Source organism: Aphanomyces invadans, assembly GCF_000520115.1.
Source record: "Aphanomyces invadans strain NJM9701 unplaced genomic scaffold supercont1.19, whole genome shotgun sequence".
In the NCBI taxonomy this organism is placed as follows: Eukaryota; Oomycota; class Saprolegniomycetes; order Saprolegniales; family Verrucalvaceae; genus Aphanomyces; species Aphanomyces invadans.
In genome coordinates, this window is record NW_008580164.1 from 1,014,602 (window position 1) to 1,022,640 (window position 8,039).

Consider the following 8,039-nt stretch of genomic DNA (forward strand, 5'->3'; position numbering starts at 1 on the left):
TGGACAACGTACTTGAGGGATAAGTTGTTCTCGACCGAGAGGTTGACGGACGAGACGGCGGCGAACGCTGCGTGGTTGCACGGTGGGAACGGATGGTCATAATCCCACACGTGGGTCGTTGTAAAGACCAAGTTGGCAGACCCTTGTGCATCATGGTAGTCGGGAAATGCAGTGGCGCCAACCGCCCAGTTCAGGATGGTCGGAACCGAATCGTTGATCGAGAGAGCGACGTCCGTGTCGGTGGCAGCTTCGATCGTGCGCTCGAAAAAGTACGAAACTTGGGTCGGTATCGACGTCACATGGAGCAAGCGGATCGACGCGGTCGAGTTGGCGTGCGGGACGACAGCGTTCGGCGCAGAGTCGTGCAGGTTGAATACTTGCACGGACACGTCGCGTTGCTGGAACACGATCGCGTTGTTGGTCGGGGAGTTGATCATGTTTGTCGTGGGGGCGAACGATAGACCGAACCAAGCGAGCAACGGGTCGGCCGACGTGACGCGAACGCACGCAGACTTGCCGACGAGGACGCTTTGGATCGACAGGGGCCCGTTGCCGAGACGGACAGACGGAGTCGATGCCACCGCCGCTTCGTCGCATAGCCTGGCGACTGCTGCAACCACCGGGGTCGTTGGCGCGGCACGTGGAGCGACGGCCACGACCCCGCGCGGTGAAAACTGTAGCTCGGCCGACCCTTGGATGTCGTGGAAGTCGGGGAATGCGGTCGTGCCAACGGCCCAGTTGACGATCGTGGGGGCTTCGACCGAGATCGCAATGTCGGTTGCTGTTGTGGCCTCCAACGGCCGTTCTAGTACGTAGGTGGTTGTGCCGCCAATCGTCGAGGCATGCACAATCGTGTACGAAGCGGATGGGTTGGCGGAAGGTAGTACAGAGTCTGGCGCGGCCTTGACGAGATCGACCGTGTTTGCGGTGTGGTTTGCGATATTAAACACGATCGCGTTGTTGGTTGGCGAGTTGATCATGTTGGGTGTCGGGGCGAAGGAGAGCCCAAACCACGTCGCCGACGGCAAGTTGGTCAGGGTCACTTGGATGCACGCGGTGGCTGCATCGACAACTTTGCTTTGGATGGACATCGGGCCGTCGTTGAGTTGGACGGGCAGCACATCCTCCAACAACGCGGCCGAACAAAGTGCCGGCGGCGTGGACGAATCTGTGAACGTCACGTGGGCAGATCCTTGGATGTCGTGGTAGTCGGGGAACGCTGAAAAGCCCACGGCCCAGTTCACGGTCGTGGGCTCATTCAACTTGATCGGAACGTCGAACGCGGTAGTTGCGGCAAGCGGACGTTCATAGGTAAATGTGAACTCGCCGTTGGAGGCGGCGGTATCGACGACGCGGCATGACGACGCTGGATGCGCTTCGTAATGCACACCAAGAGGCGCAGCGTCCTCCAAAACATAGAGAGCGGCGGACGCATTGTGGGTTGTGAACAGAATGGCGTTGTTCGGTGGAGAGTTGATCATGCTACTCGACTTGGCAATGGCCAGAGCAAACCATGTTGCGTTGGGCTGGTTCGTGAGCGACACTTGAATGCAGGCCGAGTTGTTGTGGACGGCGCTGCGGAGGGAGACGGGGCTGGCGGCGCCCAGTGGTGTCCAAGCAACTGTTGCGAGTTGCGCGGACGAGCACGCAGCCGATGCCGTCGCGGCAGCCGCGCTCCAGACGGCCGCAATGCCCTTCATATGGCAAAATGAGTGCTGTGCACACTCCGCATCCACTCGGACGTCGAAGCCCTTCGCCACGTTTGACGTCGGAATGTCGAGAGGCGAAGGATTTCCATGGATACTTGAGATTGCTTTCAGAAAGAATGCACTCTCTTACTCTCAATTTGTATCTTTGGACTCTGGAACGGCACTGGGACGATTCTTGGTCCACGCAGCCCACGCTGTCCAGACATCGGCCGTAGCATCGTGCTCGATACCGCTTCAACGGCTTCGTCGGTCGAGATGGCCCGGCTGGGAACTTGAGAGTCCAGAGAGTGGCCAGTCACCAATGTTCGATGCCGTGGCTTGTACATGGTATTGATTGGCTGAAATGAACCAATCAAAGGATTGCACATTCGATTGTCATTCCAAAGAATGTTGCAGCCAATCAAAAGCGAGGAAATCTCGAATGTTGATCGGATCAAGTTCAACAAATCACGCGCAACGGACGACATTTGGGACGTGTGACGTGGAAGGCAAGTGAAGGCACGGCGCCGTGAGTCATCGAGCTGCCACCCCGTCAGCGACGGTATGGTCATTCGACCGCGTGTAGCCAAGGAGCTGTGGGGTCTGCGGCGTCGGTCGTGATGTTGACACCGCAGGTCATTCATTCACCGAAACTTGTGGCATCTCATACACATGCCAAGTCCATGCAAGCTCGCCATCGGTCTATTCGAGCGAGATCTGCGAGAAAGGAGTGCATTACGGAGCAAATGCGCATGAGGGAGTGCACCATGCAGGCGTCCAGGCACCCTGTGTGGCCACTCTCGATGCTTTGTTGGGCCCACATTTCCGGGCACGGGTTCATTACATGCAGGAAACTCGACTATCGCTTAGCAGCCCTCCTCGACTTGTCGAAGAAGGGCCCAAGCGCTAGCGGCAAACAGTACATTGCGATCGAGTCATGGCATTGCTGCCTCGTCGCGAATTCGTCATGCTTCCAGTTGAAGCGTTTCCAAAATGAGACCAATCTTGTTCGGGTAGTCCAAATGACCTGTCACAATCGCTGACAGATCGGCGTTTTCGACGCCTGCCACGCCTTCAATGGGCCCGAGGCCAGCGGGCGATCCAAGCGACATGCTCTACAAAGTTGCCGTCGGCAAGAATAAATTTCCATTCCAAGGCAGTGTCGTACCTGGTAGCGAAACATGATGGCGAGCATCCAGTCGTTGGACGAGTACCCATTGACCAACCGTCCGGCCACGACCTGCTTGACGGCGCTCCAGTCGGCCGCGGCCACGGACATTGCCGCCCCCAGGACGACGGCGTTTTCAATGATGCCAAGGCCGTCGTCCTGTCCACCACCACCATCAGATTATCCATCGATCGCCGTGACCTCTCTAGACGATCTCTCTTACCCCTTGACCCGCCAAATGCTTCAAACAGGAAAAGATCAACCGACCGCCCATGCCATACCCAACGAGCGAGACCGGTCGTAACCCTTGCTGGCGCGCCATCAACGTCTTCGCAAGGAGAACGCCACACGTATCGGCTCGGGCCATGACCATCGCCCACTCGGAATCGATCATGTTGCACAGGTTGATGACGAACTTGGGAAGCGCGACGGCGGCAAACAGCGCGGCAAATATTGTGCGCTGAATGATCTCGCCGCGGGCGTAACTCAATATCATCTCTCTTGTAAACGTGCGCATGTTCTTTCCGAACCGAACGAGCACGTCCTTTTCCCAGCACAAACTGTACTGGTCGCCGAATGGCATTCGATGCTTCCACTGCCACGCACGCAGCTGGACTGGCGACGGCTCCGTGTACGGCTTGCCATCCGTTGGAAGCACCTGCTCCAGTCGGACCGTCACCTACGGATAATTCACTTGACAAAGGAGGACTCCACAGCGATCGATTTCGCACCGGGTCCTGGTCCAACGGCAGGTTGTACTGCTTGCGCAGCATAGCAAACAATTCGTCTTCGCGACCTTTGTATCGCTCCAGCATGCTGTCGACAAGCCCGAGCTTCTCTGGGCAAAACTGCGCATAGAACGCGCGCAAGTATTCGCGGGGGGTCCCAAATGCATTGGAGAAGTCGGCCGCGTTGTCTTCTTCGAGCCATCCTGCCACGCACACATAGACGTGCATGCCATCGCCTGGCGTGAGCAGCTGAAACTCAAATTGCTTGATTCCCAGGGTCCGTCTATCGGTCTTATAACCAGCCAGGCCAGCCCCCGCCGTGCCTAAATCCAAGTGAGCTCCACATACCACGGTGACACAATACCAAACAACACCGTCGCCGCCGTCACAGCTCCTGATGATGCCAAAGCAGTGCCGATGACCGCCCCGGCCCCACCCAAGGCAGAGAACCCCGCCGCGACGAGTGGGGTCGCCAGGCCACCGGTCAACGCCAGGAGGGTGCCACCGGCTACAGCTGCACCACCAATGGCCAAGTTGCGCCGCCAGTCCGTCCACTTTCGAGGACTCTGTACTTTTTTGGTCGATTGAAGCTCGGTAGCTTCGAGAAGCAAAGCACGCGCCAACACGACTTCCTCGGCGCCGATGACCGTCCAGGAAATATTGTGGAATTGCCGACATGCGATGCGAAACATGGCCCGGGTTCGTGCGTCGTAGCTAAAATATGCTAGGTAAAGTGAAGAATAGAATGATGCTGATGTACCCGACGGCATGGGTTGTGCGCCAGAGAACGTAGCAGAAGAGCTGGACGATCTCGTCGTGGGAGAGCTCCGTCTCGATCAAGGCGACGAAGGGGCCGCTGTCAATGGGCATCTCATCCAGCGACGCTGTCGCAGAGTTGGTTGTAGCAGGCGACCGACTTCGCTCCGACTGCACGACCGGCAACAACCCCTCCACAGCCGACGGTGACAAGTCGAAGCAGGTTTGCGCAAGAAAGCGAAAGTACGACTGTGCCCACAATCGAGACTCCGATCCGTCGTTCACAAGTGAGAGCGAGCACGCAAACACTCCCCCGACAGCTCGTTTGCCACCTGACGACAAACGCATCATCAACCGGGAGTGCGCGACTTCGACATCCTCCGGTTCATTGGTATCAATATGTAGAGCGCTAGGCGGGCCCAGCAAGCTCTGGTTCGATGGAGCGAGACGTGGAGGGTCGGCTGTATCAACAGCTTCTGATTGCTGCACAGCGAGAGCTTCCATCGTGGCATCTAGCGAGTTCGGTGCGCTGTTCTTTGGGGAGAGCGACATGGCCACTTCACATCTTCAACGAGGCACGCTGATGACACCAAAACTCTATAAATGAATATATTTGAATTTCTCCAATAAATTCAATTGCAAACCAAGTAAAAACGAATGAACTCAGCGGAGAATGAATTTCCAATTGCCACAGGAAACGACAGCACTGTGGGCCTTCGTTACGCTCGCATATCTTACAATCGCGTCCAACGTGAGCAACCCGCTACTATGTTAAGGCTTGTGGCATTGCCTGAGCGTTGACGGATGCATTTGAGCCACATTTGTGCGTGAAGAGACAAGTATCGATCAACTTTTCGCACGAAAACCAAGCAAATATTCCCAAAATGTCATAATTCTTGCTTCAATATCGGCAAATATTTTTGAATCGCGAGTGGCTAGCACTTAAAGACATTAAATGTGAGAGGTTTTCGTATACATAATTCCTTCTTTTTCGATATATTATTTCCCACAGGTATATCTCGGTCCTTGATTGGTCCGCGGCAATTGTGTGGCGTGAACTGCAAAGGCGGTGACTTCTGTGACTTTCGAGCGCGTACCCCACGAAGATGCTGTCCACGGCCAAGATGACGCGCGGAGCTGTGCAGAAGCTCAAGTCGCAAGGTGCGCGGCGGCTCCACCGCTTGCGAACGTCTATATCTGACCCTTATACCTGTCTTGTGTAGTGCGCTTGTTTCAATCGTCCGCGGTGTTGAATAGCACTCAAGGCGTATGTGGCCGCGTGCGAAACCCTTTCACGGACTGACGACGTGGTTATGTTTGCAGGAAGCACCCCCTCTTACCCGCGTCTACGGTGGTTTGAAGGACGAGGACCGCATCTTCACCAATTTGTACGGTGAACAAACGTGGCGTGTCGACGGCGCGTTGCGCCGCGGCGATTGGTACCGCACCAAAGACTTGTTGTGCATGGGTCCGGAATGGATCATCCAAGAAATCAAGGACTCTGGTCTGCGTGGGCGTGGTGGGGCCGGATTTCCTTCTGGTCTCAAGTGGTCGTTCATGCCCAAGCAAACCGATGGTCGTCCCTCGTTCTTGGTACGGTCGTTTTTCGTCCACCCCTCCGTGCTCATTTACATGTGTAGGTCGTAAACGCCGATGAGTCCGAGCCTGGTACTTGCAAGGATCGTGAAATCATGCGCAAGGACCCGCATAAGCTCGTGGAAGGGTGTTTAATCGCGGGATTTGCCATGCGTGCTCGCGCTGCGTACATTTATATTCGCGGAGAATTCTTCAACGAAGCGATTATCCTTCAAGAAGCGATCCACGAAGCGTACCAAAAGGGCTTCCTCGGCAAAAACGCGTGCAACTCGGGGTACGATTTTGACGTGTACCTCCATCGCGGCGCCGGCGCGTACATTTGCGGTGAAGAAACGGGGCTTTTGGAGAGTTTGGAAGGTCGCCAGGGGAAGCCGCGCCTCAAGCCTCCCTTCCCGGCTAACACGGGCCTGTACGGGTGCCCTACAACCGTGACGAACGTCGAAACAGTCGCAGTGTCTCCGACGATTTTGCGTCGCGGCGGGTCCTGGTTCGCTGCGCTGGGCCGCAAGAATAACTCAGGGACCAAGCTCTTTTGCATTTCCGGCCACGTCAACAACCCGTGCACGGTCGAAGAAGAAATGAGCATTCCCCTTCGCGACTTGATTGAAAAGCACTGCGGCGGCGTCCGTGGCGGGTGGAGCAACCTTCAAGCGTGCATTCCCGGCGGGTCCTCGGTCCCGGTCATGGACGAGGCCACGTGCCAGAACATCCACATGGACTTCGACGACCTCAAGAACACGGGCGGGTCTGGTCTCGGGACGGCCGCCGTCACGATCTTCGACAAGTCGGTCGACATGGTAGGCGCGATCCGCCGGCTGTCGCACTTTTACACGCACGAAAGTTGTGGGCAGTGCACGCCGTGCCGTGAAGGCACGGGGTGGATGGAAAGCATCTTGACTCGCATGGAAACGGGGAACGCCGACTTGGAAGAGATCCCCATGCTCGAAGAAATCTCGCGTCAAATCGAAGGACACACGATCTGCGCGTTGGGCGATGCTGCCGCCTGGCCCGTCCAGGGCTTGATCAAGCGCTTCAAGCACAAGTTGGTCGAGCGTATTGAAAATCCCGCGAGCTTCAACAAGGCCGACTACTTTCAAAAGGCCTGGCCTGGCGCCAAGTTCCAGAACCATGACTGGGTCAACAAGTACGCTGACGGGTCAGCCTACGCCAAGCATTAATGACGGCACGTCTACCTGCGTCGACCCACTCGCGTAGAATGCATAATACAACCCCGTGATGGATCTGTGACTGTACACACTGCCCGACAAGGTCGGGTCGCTACGTGTCTGGCGTTCATGGTACCCGGTCCCTCTCCAGCCTCGGCTCTCGTGTGAGCTCGCGAGTCCACACGTGAACCGAGGTGAGGAACGGTCAAATCCATCGCCATGCCTGTGCATCGCATTGCATTCGGAACGCAATTCTCTCTTACGCCTTTCATCGGACACATTGGCATTATTGGTCACTGAGGAAGCTGTCCAAGCGCCGTCACAAGCTAGACGGCGTGCCCTCTGCCTGTGAACACATTGAGTGAAAATTCTGGATTGTCCCACCGTCCTCGGAAGAAGGGCCACGACGCCACGTCGTAATGCAAATCAACAATGTCTCGCTCGAGACGTAGGGATCCATTGGAGTTCAGGGTCGACAGGCAGCCGGAGCTCCGCCCTTTGCACGCATCCACACTGCAGCAGGTGAAGTGCTAGGAATCCGGTAGACGACGTTGGCTTGGTCTGGCCTTCTGAATGAGGTGGCGATTCCATGCAGGTTGTGCTTTACGTTGCGAAGACTGCGTGGCTTCTAGTAACACGCAGAAAATTGCTATCCACCAGCATCAACCGTCAACTTGATCGCAACGTGGGCAGGCCGCACCACCACCGAGTTGGATCAATACCGAACTGACACATTCCTTCCATGGGAGGTTTTCCCGCCCACGCGCTTGGAAATATCTTCTGGCAGGACAACCAGAGCAGGGCTTTACGGACCTGTAGCAGCCACATCGATGGGTCGCCCAGAATTTCTTCGAAGCTCAATGACCACGTGGCATCGATGGTCCGGTTGTGGAATCCATCGAGAATCGCATCAATCGCAGCGTATACTTGTTTGCGA

At 56.4% G+C, this 8,039-nt stretch overlaps 3 protein-coding genes across 5 annotated transcripts; 1 reads left to right on the top strand and 2 right to left on the bottom strand.

Moving 5' to 3' along the window:
* Positions 1-190: 190 nt before the first annotated feature.
* Positions 191-1,749, bottom strand: H310_09067 (hypothetical protein; the record flags this gene model as incomplete). Its single annotated transcript, XM_008875029.1, has 2 exons — positions 300-1,749; positions 191-247 (listed from the first exon to the last, which is right to left on the bottom strand). Exons 1-2 carry the CDS (start codon positions 1,698-1,700, stop codon positions 191-193), a joined length of 1,458 nt encoding a protein of 485 aa, XP_008873251.1. The 5' UTR covers positions 1,701-1,749.
* Positions 1,750-2,407: 658 nt separating this feature from the next.
* On the bottom strand, positions 2,408-4,926 carry H310_09068 (hypothetical protein). 3 transcript variants are annotated; one of them, XM_008875030.1, is made up of 6 exons: positions 4,345-4,926; positions 3,949-4,298; positions 3,588-3,907; positions 3,080-3,535; positions 2,857-3,015; positions 2,408-2,803 (listed from the first exon to the last, which is right to left on the bottom strand). In XM_008875030.1, the coding sequence occupies exons 1-6, from the start codon at positions 4,890-4,892 to the stop codon at positions 2,654-2,656; spliced, it is 1,983 nt and encodes a 660-aa protein (XP_008873252.1). In that variant the 5' UTR covers positions 4,893-4,926; the 3' UTR covers positions 2,408-2,653. The 3 variants fall into 3 exon arrangements, with proteins under 3 accessions (XP_008873252.1, XP_008873254.1, XP_008873253.1); XM_008875032.1 differs by having other exon boundaries at positions 2,857-3,535; XM_008875031.1 differs by having other exon boundaries at positions 3,080-3,907.
* Positions 4,927-5,392: 466 nt separating this feature from the next.
* H310_09069 (NADH dehydrogenase [ubiquinone] flavoprotein 1, mitochondrial) lies at positions 5,393-7,193 on the top strand. The gene is made up of 4 exons (XM_008875033.1): positions 5,393-5,501; positions 5,564-5,607; positions 5,664-5,933; positions 5,981-7,193. Exons 1-4 carry the CDS (start codon positions 5,447-5,449, stop codon positions 7,112-7,114), a joined length of 1,503 nt encoding a protein of 500 aa, XP_008873255.1. The 5' UTR covers positions 5,393-5,446; the 3' UTR covers positions 7,115-7,193.
* The last annotated feature ends 846 nt before the right edge of the window (positions 7,194-8,039 follow it).